Genomic DNA, 17,861 nt, shown 5'->3' with positions numbered 1-17,861 from the left:
GAAAATTATGCTACTTTGACATTTTCGAGAGTAAAAGAATGTTTTTCAGGTAAAAACTTTTTTTTCGCAAAATTTCGCTAAAACATGCCACAAAATCACTAAACTAGATTCAAATTACCGTTCTAATTTATTTTGTTTTACTGGATTTATTTTGGTGACCTAAATACCTACTTTTTCGCGAAAAAATTATTCACAAGCACAAAACCACCAAGTTGGTGCACCTTTTAAAGCGTTTAACGTGTTTTTGAGTTATAAGATTTTACAAAATTTTGGCAAAAAATGACCAAACTTGGTCGAAAATAACAGTCTTTTTGTCTTTTTCACTTAAAAAAATGCACTTTTCCTTTGCGACATTTTGCTCAAGTAAGCTGAGAAATATCCTAATTAGATACAAAATGATGTTTTTTGCTTATTTTTGAGTAAAAATCTCAATTGTTTTTGATGCCCAAAATGCCCAAAAATTAATTAGGCAAAAAATTGTATTAATTCCATTTATTTTCAAGCGAATAAAAACGTTTTAGAGCCAAAATTTTGCTAAAATACCCAAAATTAGTTTTGCCTTTTTCAAGTAAAACTTCACCCAAATGGGCCAAAAAACTTGCAAATTAAGTTGAACATGGTATATTGTTTGATATATTTTTAGGATTAAAAGAACTCTGACTATTTTTGCTGAAGTTTCTTGCCACTTTCAGCAAAACAACAAAATTTTAAATTCCCTAGTTTTTTCTTTTACGTTTTTTCGATACAACCCCATTAAAAACGTACCCCTTTTAGAGGGTGTAGCTCCTTTACAAAACATTTTTTGATACATGGTTATAGGAAACTTTTGTCTTAAAATTGAATATTCTTTTACCTGTTCAAATTTGTAACAATAAAAACGGAACAGCTTGTATATTCCAGTAACACAATAATAATAAAATTAAAAAACTAATTATTGTTTAAATGTTTACAAGCTGACTAAATATGAGTAATTTAGGTATGAGTCTCATCATTAGACATTTTTTAATCCTCAGAAGCTTTAAAATGTTGTCATAGAAAGCAATAGTAATAAACATAAAATTATTTAACAATTACAACTTCACATTGTTTTTTGGTCAATTTTTTATACAGACATTTAATTGAAAAATCTTTTAATCTACGGTAAAAAGCTAAATTACTTCTAGTTAGCATTTATTGGTTCTTTTCATTTCTTTCCAGTTTTATTATTTATTATGTATTGTACAAAACAATAAAAAATATCTCCAGGAAAATCTCTGAAACATTACATAAGTTTGAGACTTATTTCAAATTGATTAAAAAGTTCTAAAATCCTTGTTGACATCACTAAAATTAGAGAAAAAGCATAATGTTGGCAGTACCGCTTCTCGGGCTGGGTCTGGTTGTGGAATTCCGTTAGATTGTTAAAATTACTGAATTTCCCATAATTTTGTTTCAAAGCTGTCGGCCCCCCGCTTAATTATGTTTATTTTCTCTTGCTTTAAATTCACGTCTGCTTACCTCAGTCTACAATCTCTTGAATTGTTGTAAATTCGTTGTCCGGTGTTGTGAGGTATGCTTTTGTTGAAACTGGTGAACTGTGTGGCTTGTGCGTCTAATAATGTTCTTATTCGTACAAAGGAATGGTTGTTGATGATAAATTCGGACGAGTCTGGAATTAACCGAAATTCTAGAGGGTAGAAGAGAGGAAGTAAATGACGTGGTGTATTCCAGGTGATTGCCATCGTGTCCATCTTGTTTATTGTGCTGTCCACTATCGCCCTAACGCTCAACACCATTCCAAGCATGCAGGTCAACGACGAGAAGGGTAACTTCCAGGATAATCCCCAATTGGCGATGGTGGAGGCCGTTTGCATCACGTGGTTCTCGTTAGAATACATTCTGAGATTTAGCGCTTCGCCAAATAAGTGGAAGTTTTTCAAAGGTGGCCTGAATATCATCGACTTACTCGCCATATTGCCTTATTTCGTTTCCCTCTTTCTTCTGGAGACCAACAAAAACGCCACTGATCAGTTCCAAGACGTGCGCCGAGTCGTCCAAGTTTTCCGTATTATGCGAATCTTGCGAATCCTCAAGTTGGCGCGCCATTCGACTGGTCTCCAGTCTTTGGGGTTTACGTTGCGCAACTCTTACAAGGAGCTGGGCTTGCTCATGTTGTTCCTAGCCATGGGCGTCCTCATCTTTTCCAGTCTCGCTTACTTCGCCGAGAAGGAGGAGCCGGGCACTAAGTTCATAAGCATACCAGAGACTTTTTGGTGGGCCGGTATCACCATGACGACTGTAGGTTACGGCGACATTTACCCTACGACACCGCTGGGGAAAGTTATAGGAAGTGTATGTTGTATTTGCGGTGTCTTGGTAATCGCGTTGCCCATTCCTATCATTGTCAATAACTTTGCCGAGTTCTACAAGAACCAGATGAGGCGGGAGAAAGCACTCAAGCGGCGTGAGGCGCTTGAACGCGCCAAGAGAGAGGGCAGCATCGTGTCCTTCCATCATATCAATTTGAGAGATGCCTTCGCCAAGAGCATGGATCTCATTGATGTGATTGTCGACACGGGTGAGTACACACTTTTTTGCACGCAAAATCATTCGCATTGAGATTGCTTACATCGCGTTACTCGCCACCTGAGACTCACTTCTTTTGCGTGTCTTGGTCCAGGATCCTTAGAAGTTGAAAGGATAAATTAAAAATGTGTTTATAATTACTCAAATCATGAAAACACCCGATTAATCACCCTAACAAACTATACAAGCTGGTTATAAATTATTTTAATGATTTTACATCAAGTTGAAAATTATTTTATAATCGCCTTGTATACTTCTTTGAGCTAATTAATTGCTTTTTTAAATGTCATAGGTTAAAATTTACAAGAATAAACAGTGGGAGCTTAAGTTTATGTGGAATTTTGCAAATCAATTCAACAGAGAATTCACGTTTCCCACAAAAATTTCTGGCTTAAAGCAAGACTTTTGTTTTCCTTTTATTTGGGAATATTATTTTGTTATATCCGATTCGCAACTTAAAAAATTTTGTTATTACGGATTTAGGAAAAGAAAAGGTTCGTTATAAATAACAGAGGGCGACAAAAAAAGGGCATGTCGTGACACCTTGACGTATTATGCATATATGATTTGGTTCGTGTCAGTGAAACAAATCAATTTTCAAAAAGTCCACAAACTTTGAACTAAATATTTTTTTTTCTAATTTAAATGAATAAAATACTTTAACTTCAAAAAATCACTACTCAATAACTATTAGGCCGATTTCCTTCAAATAAAGATCATTCTAAAAGGATGGACTTCCCTCTTGGAATGATATGCAATTTGAAATTTAATATTGGCGAACTTTTCTTCGAACAGTGTTGGAAGATGTTCGAAGTAAATCGAAATAGTCTAAGAAAGAACCTACGAGTAGTTTTTTTTTTCATCATCACCATCGTGTAGAGCATCTCTTTATTTGTTACAATCCAAATTTATAAAAGAATATACCGGGTAGTTTTTAAGATATGATTTTTTTAAGTCAAGGTTTGCTAATTAAACATTGCGCCATATAGGATAAATGCAGCTAAAAAAAATTTTCGCTATAAAAAGGACTTGCTATAGAAGAATTTTTCTGTATAGTAATAATAAGTTAAAATTTTTCAGGATGTATAGAAAATGACGCATAAACTTTCTGGGATGTTGTCGGAAATCTTCCAAGACACCTCTAGAATAATAGTATATTAAAAAACTAGGAATAAAAAAAAACAGTTTTTTAAGACAAGATTGTTCCGAAAGCATTTGCCATCCAACATTTACAAGTTCTAAATCTAGTTTTAAATAAGGAAATAATTGTTTCCAGTCTGCAATAGACATTATTTTTCCTGACGTAGCTACAGAAGAAGTGAAATTTGCCGCAAATTTTAAATACCGATCGTTGAAGGCAAACCTTAATTTAATTTGTTTTGACAATTTAATTAAAAAATCAAGACAGCGCAATTTTACACCATGTAAATAATTTTTTGCAATTTGATTTGATTTTTGGCTACTATCAAATATGGCTCCCAGATATAATTTCTCTAATGGTCTATAAATGCTGGGATTACTAACTATAATTTCTTCTATCTTTCAACTGTTTAGAATGCTATGTTTTATACATACAGGGTGTCTCAGCGAGTTAAAAAAGTCCATTAGTGAGCTTTAAATGGTAAAATTTAAAAAAATTATATAAAACATCGATAGATACTAATCTAGTGCAACACCTAAAATTATTTTCAACCATACAGCATGTCTCAAAAATAAGTTACGATACAAACTTTTTTAAATGAAACACCGTATGTTTTTTGGCATTTTTGTATGTAGACTCTTATTACAATGTTTTTGCGCTAAACTTTTATTAGTCGATTTAGCTTAGTTTTAGAAATAAGACGGTTTTTTTGACGAAAACATGCACTTTTTAAAAATTTATTACACAAAAACTAAGATACCTAGAACAAATTTTTTCTTACTTTTGCAAAGAAGAAAGTACAGAACTTAAAGCTGTAGCAATTTTTTGTGTTTTGCATTTGCAAAGATCAATAAATTAAGAAGTTTGTTAAAAGTTAAATAACTTAACAAAGTTAAATGGAACACCCTATTTTTTATTTTTGCATCTAAATTGTCTATCTAAAAAAATAAATTTTTAATGTCTAGAATTAATAAATGAAAAAATATTTAACATTCAATTTTAATTGTAGCAACAATGCTTATCAATATCTGAGCATTGTTGAAATATGTTATTCTACCACGGATCACTTATCCGTTGAATTATCCAGAGATTGTAAAAGTCGTTACAAATACTGAAATTTGAATTATTTTATTATAAAAATAAAGAATAATGGATTAAGTTTAACACAAATGATTATTAAGTGATATTTCTTCCATCTCTTATGCAACTGTACACTTTATGGCTACTGAAACAATAGTAATTATTTTTTATTTTATTATTATTTTTTTAATTATCTTTGCAAATGCAAGACACTAAAAAAATGTTACAACCTTAAAGCTTGTACCTTCTTCGTTACGGTAGTAAAAAAATATTACTTGATGTCTTAGTTTTTGTGTAATAAATTTTTAAAAAGTGCATGTTTTCGTCAAAAAACCATCTTATTTTCAAAACTAGGCAAAATCGACCAATAAAAGATTAGTTTAAAAACATTGTCATAAAAATCTTCAACCAAAAACGCAAAGAAACACATGGTGTTTTATGTAAAAAAAAACACAAGTTTGTATCGTAACTTATTTATGAGACACGCTGTATAGTTGAAAATAATTTTAAGCGATGGACTAGATTAGCATCTATCAATTTCCTATATACAGTTTTAAAATTATATCGTTTAAGAACATTAAAAACATTTTAATATTTTTCTACAGTATGTCCCTGGATTGAGTTTATACAAAAGGAAAAAAAAAATATCTTTGATTTTACGCCAAAACTACATAGGAAAAACATTTTTTGCGTTACCTGAAACGAGCAAATCTGAAATTTGAAAAAGCTTTAAGATAAAAACCAGTCATTTTTAACATGAACTATCATTATTTAATTTATAAATTAATTGTCAAAATAACATACATATAGTGGTCAAATAAATAAAACTGCCAATGTAATAGGACTTAAAAAGCAGAGAAAAATTATTCTAAGGCGAAAATCAAGAGAAAAATTAACTGTTTCACTGAATCAGAATAATGAAAATAAGTACAGATTTGCTCGTTTCAGGTGAAGCAAAAAATGTTTTTCCTTTGCAGTTTTGGCGTAAAATCAAATATAAATTTTTTTCTTCCAAGTAAATCTGGACTTTTTGCTTCTTCTGATTGAAGATTAACGTTACATGATCCACTATTTGTAATATGTATGATAAAAAGCTTAAGAATAATTTGAAGACTGGATTTCTAAAGGCGTCTAGAATACCTTTAACTGAATTGTTACAAGTTACGATTCTAATTTATTTCAATTCGTAAAAGAGGTTTAAACCATTTTTAGTTTCTCCTAGTGCTTTGTAAATGTCTCTAAGCTTCCTGGACCACTTTGCTTTGCACCGCGTTAAGACGATGTCCTCTTCCCCAGGTGACAAGTGCGCCCTGATTGGTGGAAACGAAGACAATCGCAGACACTCATAAAACGTGTTAAGCGTATAGAGACCCGGGAACAATAAAGCATGTTCACGCTTGTGTTAAGTTTCATAAGCATTGAATGTAGTGCACCTTGTCGATCGGCCGTAGGTTAAAAAGAATCCTTCAAATTGTTCTTAACTGCTTTTCATCGTTTTGTGTTGAGTTGTGCTGAACATTGTCGACTGCACACCGGACTGTTCCTGACCTCTTCCTGACCGCTAGGCCACAATATGTCTCACGCCGACGGCAACAGCACTGAAGGGGAATCGGCCAGTGGACGAAATCCGGCCCAAACCGGAACCGGCTGCTATCGCAACTTCGATCATTTCCCAAACAGACATCGACGCAGTAATTCTTCCGCAACTCCTTGTCTTCCGACCGGCGAAGGGCCGCCACTGCCCGCCTCGCCCTTGTCGCAGCGGCGGCTTCTCGAACTCGCGCCTCCCGAAGAACAACAACTGCAACAGACGGGACCTTTAGCACCGCTCGCTCAGGACGAAACGCAGCTTCTGGCAAGCACTCCTCGGGGATACATCTCGCCAGGGGTAAGACCCACTTTAACATTCTCATTATGGTCGACTAACCGAAAGAGACGTACAAAACATGTCGACGCTTTGGAAATAATTAAGGCTGTTTTACCTATTTCAAATTGCTTAAAATCTAAAGGCTTTGTTGTACCGCTTCAGCTATCGTATTAATGTGCTACCAGATTTTAAGCAAAGAGAACACATGTTTGTACAAGCGTATTATAGGATGGTTAATGTGGTTTGGCTCAATTTACATCATTTTAGCAGTCATTGCTGATATGCTGTGCATAATTTATCATTGGACTGGCTTCACCAATTCTTTTTAATGTTAAATCATGTTTCATCTAATGCATTGACAAACATCACAACTGGTTCAGTAATCAGTTTTTTAACAATGTACTAATCAATCTACTACTGTAACCAATAACAAGTGTCTAAACTATAAATTAATTTAAACTCTTGGTGCAAAAGTGATGTAATGTTCATGGATTTGACGGCAACTTTGTATCGAAACAGAACTTGCTTGTTTAATATTATGAAATAAAGTTTTGCTTATTATTATTCAAGTAAGTTAGATTATTTTATATGGTAACAGAACTCGGTAGTCTAAAGAATTACATTTTTATTTAAAAACACTGTTTTTAAAGAGGAAAAAAAGTGTATTTTATATTTTTTAAGGCGCATAATGCAAAATTTGAGAAAGTCGTACTTGATGTTCTGAAAATGCTCTTTTCTTGTGTTTTTATGGGCAGTTTTATGTTTAGAAAAAAGTAGCTATTTCCTATTTATTTTTGAAACGTGGTTGCTTTTATCGGTTTTACTTTTGAGTAATAATAAAGCGATCAGTAAATAATTCAATTTTGATCAGTATAAATTGATAAACGATCATTGATCAGTATTTAATTAATTTTTGCACAGTAAAAAATAAAAAATGATTAGTATGCTTGGTTCAATTTTTATAAGACTCGCCTCAGGCGATCGCTTTGAGTCCCTTTTTTTGTCTTCAGTCGTAAAAATTCACGACCAATTTTGTTTTCGAGGCAGCAAAGGGTAAAAAAACACCTTGTTAAACTGGTTAGTTGCGTCTGGAAGTCTGCTTCGGTTATGACTCGTGCCCGTCTCGTGCCGTTGTAATCAGGGTTGGCTTAAGTTTTGACTCACGTGTTATTTTTTAATTTTTGGCAAAACGTTCTCATACCTAAACGTGGTTCTTGTTGGGTGATAAAAATTTAATATATTTTATACATTAAATTGTGACTACCTGAAGAGGACATTTTTTTTAATTTATATTTTTTAATTGGAACTAGTACGTTTTTCATGTAAATGTTTTTGAAATGAACCCTGCATATCCATTTAGCCAGCGGTGGTTGCAATATGAGGCAACCGGTTTGTATTTAAATACCGAATTGGTCGTATACAGGGTACGCCGGAACTCGCGCCCCAGAGAAAAATGCCATATAAGGTAAGATACCAGGAACATGGAAAAAATGTTTATCATACAAAAACACATAAACTTTCCAAATTTCGTAAAAATAATATTTTTTGAGAAGCAGAAAATAATTTTTAAAAAATCCTGAAAAAAATACACCCGACACACAACATCGGAATTTTGGAAGAAAATTTAATTTAGACTTTTTTGATTTTTGGAAAAAAGCTCGTAATACATGTTCGGTGTTTATTTACTATTACTTTACTTATCTAAACATCAGTTTGTTATTAACATAATTTATCCCTAGTAATCCTTCTAACACTAAATTATAATACAATGTTATGACCAAAGCGTCATGTGCCTTTGAAACAACAAACCAAAGATAAGAAACGTACAATTTTTCATGTTCTATATGATAATGAAAAAATTATCATAAAATATAGTTTTTAAGGTTTTTTTTGGAACCCTGAAAGCATCTAAGGGACGATCATACCAATCAGATTTTATGTTAAAAAATAACAAATTTTTTATTCTCAATAATCACAATATCTTTTAGATGGTCTCTGATAAATACCATTGTGATATCTTCTTAAAAGTTTGAAGTGTAAGAACGAAAGACATTCCCTTATTAATTTATCTTCAGTAAATATATTTTTATTTATTTCTACCATCCAAAGCAATGTTTCGTAAAAAATATACATACATTTCACCACCTACTGTTTGTTGTTATTAAAAATGAAGATCGTTGTTTAATTCTCTMTAAATCTCTGGTTTTATTAAATCAATTTGAGTTATTACTCTTATAGTTGTTGTAATTATTTTCTTTTGATGATGAAATAGAATCATTAGATTTTGCTTCASTTTTAGAGCCATATAAGAAATGAATAGCCAAAATGTCATCATCGCTTAAATTATTAATCGARTGAGTATAATGAGAAAACATATAATCGATTTTTTTGGGAAGAATGACTCAAGTCTATAATATAATACAGTGTTGAAAGTTATTTGGTCATTTCATTTGGTGTTGACCCATTTCCAAAATACCATTTATATGTACTAGCTAGATGTATTTCTCTATACAGGGTGCGCCAGAACTCGCGCCCCAGAGAAAAATGCCATATGAGGTAAGATACCAGGAACATGAAAAAAATGTTAAAAAAAATTATCTATAAAAATTTCGAAGTTATGAGGGTTTAAAGTTTAACCGTTAAGTAACTTTAATCAAAATAAGTAAAATAACATAAAATTTAAGAAATTTTCAGTTTTGGTTAGATAACGACAATGTATGGCCACTGCGCAAGAATGTTATTTATTATTGGAACCTACTTTTGTATTACTGAATATTTATTATAATTGAAGGGTGGTAAATGTATTAGCAAGGGCCCCTGCGCAAGAATGATTTTAGCAAGAGCTAGAAACTTGAACGCTTTGCGACACTCCGGTTTTGCCCAGAAACATTTTATTTGAAAATTAAAAAATTATTAAAAATTATTTTTACTGTGCATTTAATTTGTTGCCTTTAGTTTTTCTTACATAATTATGTTTCTTAAAATACTACACAAAAATAGAAATCAGGGGTTTCAAATTTGGATTCTGCAAGAGAGAATCCATAAAGTTCTATTTTGGTCTTGATTCTGGATGAAAAGTACTTATAAAAATAATTGAAACAGCCAAGAAAAACTATTTTTAGAACTTCAAGTACAAATTTCTCAAAATTTTTCTAATAAAAATTAAAACGGATTATAAATTTGCATTTAGCACTCTAAAAAACATAAAGTGTACTCCATTATGTCTGAAGGGAATGTTAGTGTGGGCCAGTGTATGTTTTTCATCTGAGCTGATGGCATTTTCAAGCACAGATATTATAGTTATGTGAAAAATAATAAAGCGTAAGTATTTTTAAGCTATTTTCGTAAATAAAAATTTATATAAAAAATATGACATTTAAGTTGATTTTATTAAAAAATATATATATAATTTTAAGAATATTTTTTTTCCAAAATTGGGCAAGAAAATTTAAGTTGGAACATTCCTGGAAATAGCTGAAAAAGCTGGAAATAGACGTTTGTCTATTTTGCTATAATATTTATCTTGTGGTGGTAGATATTGATTCAATAACTGCATTTAGTGCTGAATGAAAATGTAGTTTTCTGATAGAGCATACACAGTCATTTACACAGTCATCTAAGTTATCAGGTACCTAGATAAAAAAATTGTCATAAAATAACACCATGATCATTAACTGAAATATTTGCTACGAGTTAGAGCAATTTGCAGTTGGTAACCGATAAGTTGTCGTTGAAGATTTGTAGAATTGATGCATAAAGACATTTGAGTTATAAATTCAAATATTTTTCACCATATTAAAAATTGTCTGGTCAAGTCTGAAACGATTATCTTCAATAAAATTAATAAAAACTATTTTATAACAATATTTTCTAACGGATAAGTTCTGTTACTGTTTGAAATAATACTTACTGATGTCATATTGTTTAAAAACGCCTAAAATGTGTTACATGTCACAAAAAAGCATAAATTGGAATCTCAATCTTGATCAACTTTTTTATTGGTACTTAGTTGCATTAGCAGGTCAGGTTTTCGACATTTTGAATAAAGTAATCATTGATTGATAGTTAATTTCCATGATTTATTTAGACGCTATCACCAAATAATCAACGCTAAATGTTAATCATGTTAATAGCTGTGGTAACTTATCAGAATAGCACGTTCCACATGCAAGTGTTTTCCATCAGTGTGATGTTCGGTCAAATGAAATTCAAATGCATATAATGTACATAGTACAATATAAACCAACATATTTGTGTGGGTTAATAATTTCAATATCTGCTCTATGCTATGCTACTTTTGTGTTTCAATCTATCTTGTAGGCTGACAGCAAAAAATCTGATCCCCTGAGGAGGATTGAGAAAGTTGATGAAATTCCTAGCGAATTCGAATGTTGCTTTTGCACCTCGAAGGTAGTATTGCTCTCTCTAATACCTACTTCATTAAAAATGCTTATTTCATCCAGCTTAAGCTTAGCAATGATGCTTTAAGTAAACTCAAACGTAATAAATACGGCGAAACCACGAAAAATTTGTAAAAATGAATTTTGTATTCACTTACGCGTTTGTAAAACAACGAATTCAATAATTGCACAAAGAGTTTCTTCGAGTGAAGCATTCTAGGAGCAAGAGCAAATTTATTGCTTTCATTTCATTGTAGCATTTAACCAGTTGCATGTCACACACTTCACTTGCATGCAAAAAACCCGCACTGAATGTTTTATTGTTTCAGTCGACTGAGTAGATAGTCTTGATGTAGAAAAACAAACAGCTTAGATAAAATGTTGACATTTTGTTGAATGATTTTGTAAGTTATTTTTCTATGTTACGTCCAAAAATAGCTGGAAATAAACGATTCACTTGGACTCAAAATTACAAATTCTAATTTAGTATCGATTGGCTAAACCTTTGCCGAAATTAAATTTTATAGATTGCGGTAAAGGTTTCCTAAATTTAACAGCAGTTGACATACTTTTGTAACCATATGTAATCAAATTATATTTTTTCGACGAAACATGTCGTTCAACAAAATTGATCCACTGTTACTCATTTTTAATCATAGGCGCTGATCACGCTGGTAGACAATATAAGGCATCCTATTATTACTTTTTTAATAATTTTAATAAACCTTGACTTAAATTATTTCAAAATAAAATAAAATAGTAAATATTGAACTCATATGTTCATAGCGTACTTAAATGTAAAGTTTTCTAAAAAGAACTTTGTTCGATGTTTTCTGTTGCATTGATACAAGTAATGGAATATCAGTGTCAGCTGGTATCGTTCTCCATCTCGTGTAGAAAGATTTAAATAATATACGAAAAGCTCTGAAGCTGCCAGATATAAGAATAAAAAAGTAGGTTAAAATTAACAAATCAAACATGAGTATAATTTGCACTCACATATTTGTAGATATTTGATATTTTGAAAAAAAATGATTTTTTGTTGTACAGTAGAACTCAGTTAGAACGAACCCAGATTATAACGAACAGAATTGAATGTCCCGTTTTAAAGTTTTATTTTATAGTAAGAAATTTGTTTTGTTATAACTTTTGTTGTTTTTTTTAATTTTCTTATCCTCATGGCCGCAGAAAGTAATACTCGTAACTATTGAATTGTTGGAAAATAACTGGTCTAATTTAACTCGTGATGTAAGTCGAGTTTAGTCTTTCTAAATCCTATTTGTATGGACATATAGGAAAAACTTGGAAACGGTGGAAATTAGAAACTTATTAAATTTTAAACAAATTCGAAAGCCAGTAAGTAACGATGATGACGGTGCTTTGATCAAATGGTTTTTCTTGCAAAGACGTTCAAATATTACCATAAGTGGTCCAATTTTACGTGAAAAAGCTGATGAAAACTTAGCAAAGTTATGCTCCTCTATACAAGTGGGAACAATAATAATGAGTTTATTGGAACTACTCAAAACTGTGTCAACTCATTTTCAAATTCCTCAAATAATAATAGGTACAGATGAGGCACAAAAAGAATTGTAAAAAAATTGCTTTCTGCAAAGAAATCAAATACAAACAAAAATAACAGATTATTATTTGAATTAAATGTTTACATTTTATTTTAGGTATACTATCTAATTATGTATCTTTCTTAATAAATTAGATTAATATTTTATTTTATGTATATATTCCAAACTTTAGAATTTAATCAACTTGAAAATTACTTTATATAAACGACGTACCGTTACTCGTAGAACGAAACAAACGATCGGATATAACAAAGAAATTATGAAGTTCCTTAAGTGTTCGTTATAACCGTGTTCCACTGTATTTACTAAAAAGGACTTTAATTTAAGGGGGTTATACCGCTTTTACTTTCTATACATTGCTTTGTTATTAACAAACTAGATGTCTTTAGAGAACTTGTTCACTAATTAAAAAAAGGAGAAAAATTTAAAAAAAAATTGTTTCTATACCTACAAAAAATATGCATAAACAGTTATCAGTATTTACTATTTTAAAGCTGTAAACACACAAAGCTGATATCTAAAAATATGTCGATGGCTGATGTGTAATGAAAATGTTTACTGTTTTTTTTTTGTTACATTGCAAATAATACAGAATTACAGATTTATGATGAGTTCTTGTATAACAGTCACGGACGTTATTTATACTACCTGGAGTTAAAAAATCAATACCAAAAAAAAAAAAATTTAGAAGAAAATTTGGATATAAATTAGGGATGTCATGAAAATGACATGAAAATTTCATCCTTTGGTGTTATAGGCTATGAAATCAAATGTCAAAAAATTGCGTTTTTTTAATAGGCTTTTAGTAACTTCTCACACAGGGAAGTGTGCTATGGATTCGGCAATTCATAGTCCTTGATCATAAATTTATCCTCGGCTGTTATATTACCCATATCGGCCTAATAACATTATTTTTATAATTTCTAAGACTCTGTCTACACTTTTTTGGGCTACATGTTCTCTCACTTGGAAATAACTTAACGGATTGTATTAATTATTTGTCATTTTTGAAAACGTAATTTACATTTGATTTCTATAGCAGATGCTAAACTATTTCTTTATCAACTCTTTTGAGTAGATAAAGTGGCACTTTAACCGCAAGGGTAGATAAAATAACACATTTTAACAGCAAGGGTGAATAAAATGTTTTAACTTATTTTATTCATTTAAATTTACAAATTCTATCATTCAAAAGGTGGAATAAAGCGTCCGATTTACAATCAAACGAGTTGAATACAACATTTTATTCTTCGAATTAGACTCAACAAGGCTTAAACTTGCTTTAAATCTGTTAAAAATAATCTGATGTTTCGTATTGAGAAATACCCAAAATTGTAATTTTTTTTGAAATCTTATTTTTCTCTTAAACTTCAAGTCCTGCTATAGAAAAAATGTAGTATTATACACGACGATAAAGATTGTTTATCTACTCGTAAAATAAGTCCACTCGTGACCGTCATTCGTGAACTTACCGTTTCACTTCAATCTCTTTTCGTCTTGTATAATAAATAACTATTATTCAATCCTCTATGTTAAAATTATTTTATCTACTCTTTTCTTCATGTTAAAATGAAATTTTATCGTCTAGATGATAAATAAATACATCTATTGTTGTATATTTGCGGTTGTTACTTCCTAACGATCTTTGACATTAGATTTCATTGTTGAATTTTACTTTGACATTTATAAATATCCACCAAATTGACTACAAAATTAGTGAAGATTGAATAAAATTTTATATTGTACACGACGATAAAATTTTCATTATCTTTTCGAGCAAATTAGCGTCTCGGCTGAAGCCTCGACACTAAATTACTCTCAAAGATAAAATTCTTTTTTATCGTCTTGTATAATAAATAAATATTATCTATTTTATTAAAAATCACACAACAGCATATTTTTAGATGTTTAGGCACAGTGTTAAACAAAATATTTTTCTAAATAAATGCCATTAATTAAAGTTTAAATTAAATTAGGTCTAGCTTGTTTAATGTATTTTTGCTTTGCGTTAATTTAGTGGCTAATATTTGCGTTATTTTAAATTTTACTCTGTAACAGATAAAGGTAAGAAATTCATGAAATGCAATAAAATTACATTAGCTTTAGGTAAATTGGTTCTAAAATTATGTAAAGTTTCAAGTACAATTCCAGTGTAAATATAAACACTCTGGTAGGTATGTAACCGATTCGTCTCATAAATTTCATGGCATGTTTATAATGCATTAAAATACTGTTTCAGCTAGTAGCGCTTTTATTTTCTGATCATTAGTTTAAATAGATGAAATAAGTTGCATGAAAGCTCAAAATGTAATTTCTTGTCTACCTACCACTTGTTTACAGAAGCATAGATTACAACTCTTACTTCTTCAAGGAGAGACAGTAAAAAGTGGACTGGAAAGACTTTAGTGCACTTAAAATCTAGTTCTAGTGTACATTACTTTCGTTAAATTTTGATGAGGGTGATGGATACGATGTGTCTTTTTATAGTATCTTGTTATGAGGTTTAGACGATTCCGTTGCTTCCGAAATAATTGCGATGCACTTATTCTGTCTGGCTCGGCGCCTGTGGTTTATTAAATAACAAAAACAACCAGCAAAATAACACTTACTTATTTACTTTTTCACACTTGGTGTTTTGCGTTATTTTGTGTGTGATTTCGTTACTTTTGATTTGGTTTTGTATAAAATCGAGAGAAAGGGAAGTAAAATTAGGGTGAAATTGAGGCTGGTGCTGCGTTACAGGAATGTAAACCTGGAAGATGCCATGGAGAATGTATTCCACTTCACACCAAAAGCGTGTAGTGATGTTTCCATAGTCCCACTTTCGTACATATAACACAGGTGAGTTCACCTTGCAAGGTATCGTATCGCGAAATGGTCGATGATGCCAAATTCATCAAGTGTTGTCGGAAATTTAATTTGGACATCACTACCTGCTGATTTTATCTGGTGGAGCTGTTTGAACGGTTTATCGAGTCTGAGGGTTTGACCACCAGCCCCAGCTGACGAACTCGACAACACAGAAATCATCAGATATAAACTTTCGGACGAAGTGATTGTGCCAACCAAGTCGACAGAAAGGAATTTAATTTGATTTCAACAAAAAATTAAATTACTTTCAAACAAGTTGTGCGCAATCTTATAAATTTTATGGAACTGAAAATACTAAACTGTCTAAGCAAAGCAAAAACTGAGATTTATTTTGTTATTTCCACGATTTTTCGTCCATTTTATTTTATTAATTGATAGCTTCACTACTAAACCACACAAATTTATATTGTACCTGAAATATCTAATAAAAAAATTATGATTTTTCGGGAAACCTACTTTTTCACTTTTCTGTTCAGTTTTTTTCTGTTTTAGAGTGATACTCTAGTGATTTAGAAGCAAACCATTTACAAACTCAGTTTTAACAATAAAAATGTAAGAATTTTGTTAAAGAAACTAACAATGATGATTGTTTAATTCGAAATTTAAAACAAATAATTACTTTTATAGTTTTTTTAATATCTGTTAAATTTATTAAAGGTACAAATTGCAAACTTTAGTTCATCATTATTGCACGAATGTAAAATGTAGTTTTCCTACATGAAATTGCTCTGGAATAACAAATAACGAATCAAACTGTAAAAACAACTCATTGAAATTTTTATGAACGTTTCATACAACCCTATATTTTGTTCTAATTAAGTTCCATGCAAAGATGCTTTTGCCTCAACAAGTACAATTTTATGAAAAAAGCTTTTCAGCTGTTTGATTTCAAATTTGATACTGTAAAAAAAAACGTTGGCTACTATTCAACTCATGTATTTTCAAACTCATTTAATCTAATTCAAAAGTCTTTCAGTTTAAATATAAAATATCCTGTTTCTACTCAAAGGAAGCATGACAGGTTTATTAGCGTTTTTATTTACTTTGCTTGATGATTTACATGTTTTTAAATGATGTGAAATTATTTTACCTTCAATTAACCAAACTCTTCTCAAAATGGTTGATAGCTTTATTGCATTTTTATTAAGTGACAAATTGAGTAAAACTTTTTATTTGGAGCTGAAAAATTAATAACTACTAAATTATATATCGTTTTACCTTGGTGAAAAATTGATTGTCCTCAATTTTAATGGAAGTGTGTTGATTATTTTTTCAGGCAAAATTTGCCAAAATTTACCTAAACTAGGTCGCATGCAAAAAGACTGGCGTTATACTTATGACAAGACTAAAAATATTAAGAAAACAGTGAAATAAAAATTGCGAAAACTTTTGAGGAGATTTACACATCAATTTGTTTAAGAATTTTCCGATTGTTGATTTGGTTGGCACACACGCGATCTCTAATGAAAATTCTATCGATTGGGATGTGATCTTTACGTTTATTTTGATTTTTTGTTAATTTTGTGTTCACACAGCACACAAACAAAAACTCATCAAAATATATAACTCTACAAAATGCATAAGGCATGTAAAATTTTTCTAAAGAGGTTAGTACTTAATATTTTAGATTAAAAACATGCACGCTAAGCTAAGTTAGGGTCACCCCAGTGCACGCACGGATACAATTTGAATATTCTTGTTTTATTATTGGCTTATGGCTACACGATGCACGTGTAGATTTAGAATTAATGTAATTGTGTTTAATTAGGCTGATACTTGTGTAATTTTACAAAATTTAACGACGATTGCTAACAATGAAACGTTAAATGCGGTTTTTCCCCGGTCAACAACAAGTACCGTTTACACTTGAATGGATTCAGCAGCGACATACAAAGCAATTTCTTGAAATAACATGCGGTTTTATTTTATTGGTGAAGTGTTTTTAAATTCTATCGCTGTTTTATTAAAATGCAATAACATTAAACCTTTCCTTTTTATGACGTAATTTGCTAGCGAAGCCACTAAAGTTGAATATGTATTTTTATGAGCGATATATGCACAGCAGAATCCGGAATATGCGCTGAAAGCTTATTTATTTTTCCATATTTATAACAAGCCATGCAGTTTGTAAAATTAGGTGTTACAATTTTACACAAAAATATGCAAACCATCTGTTGAAATTAGTTATTTTCAGGGTGATTTTTAAAAAACGCCAAGCGCTGTAGAATTTTTATTTATGGCCCGTTTTCAAAAAATTAAAAAACTAAATAAAATGTCTTCTAATGTAGTATTTATAAACTAACAATTTTAGAATTTTTCTAAATGTCATAGTATATTTTGGGCTATATTAAATT

At 30.9% G+C, this 17,861-nt stretch overlaps 1 protein-coding gene across 3 annotated transcripts in view; it reads left to right on the top strand.

Annotated features, from left to right (window-relative positions):
* Window positions 1–17,861, top strand: part of LOC123006929 — a 49,586-nt gene that overhangs the window by 6,341 nt on the left and 25,384 nt on the right. The window contains exons 2-4 of one of the 3 annotated variants that reach the window (XM_044401886.1): window positions 1,711–2,557; window positions 6,352–6,674; window positions 10,974–11,063. In XM_044401886.1, coding sequence (XP_044257821.1) covers window positions 1,783–2,557; window positions 6,352–6,674; window positions 10,974–11,063 — 1,188 coding nt within the window. In that variant the 5' untranslated portion in view covers window positions 1,711–1,782. Of the gene's footprint in view, window positions 1–82; window positions 2,558–6,351; window positions 6,675–10,973; window positions 11,064–17,861 lie in introns of those variants that run through there. The other 2 variants (XM_044401877.1, XM_044401870.1) reach the window with 2 other exon arrangements.

This window comes from Tribolium madens, unplaced genomic scaffold (assembly GCF_015345945.1).
Source record: "Tribolium madens isolate multiple individuals breed KSU strain unplaced genomic scaffold, Tmad_KSU_1.1 Scaffold_11;HRSCAF=98;Tcas5.2_LG3b, whole genome shotgun sequence".
Classification (NCBI taxonomy): Eukaryota; Metazoa; Arthropoda; class Insecta; order Coleoptera; family Tenebrionidae; genus Tribolium; species Tribolium madens.
Note: the sequence above shows the minus strand (reverse complement) of the source record. Positions and strands in the feature narration are given on the sequence as shown.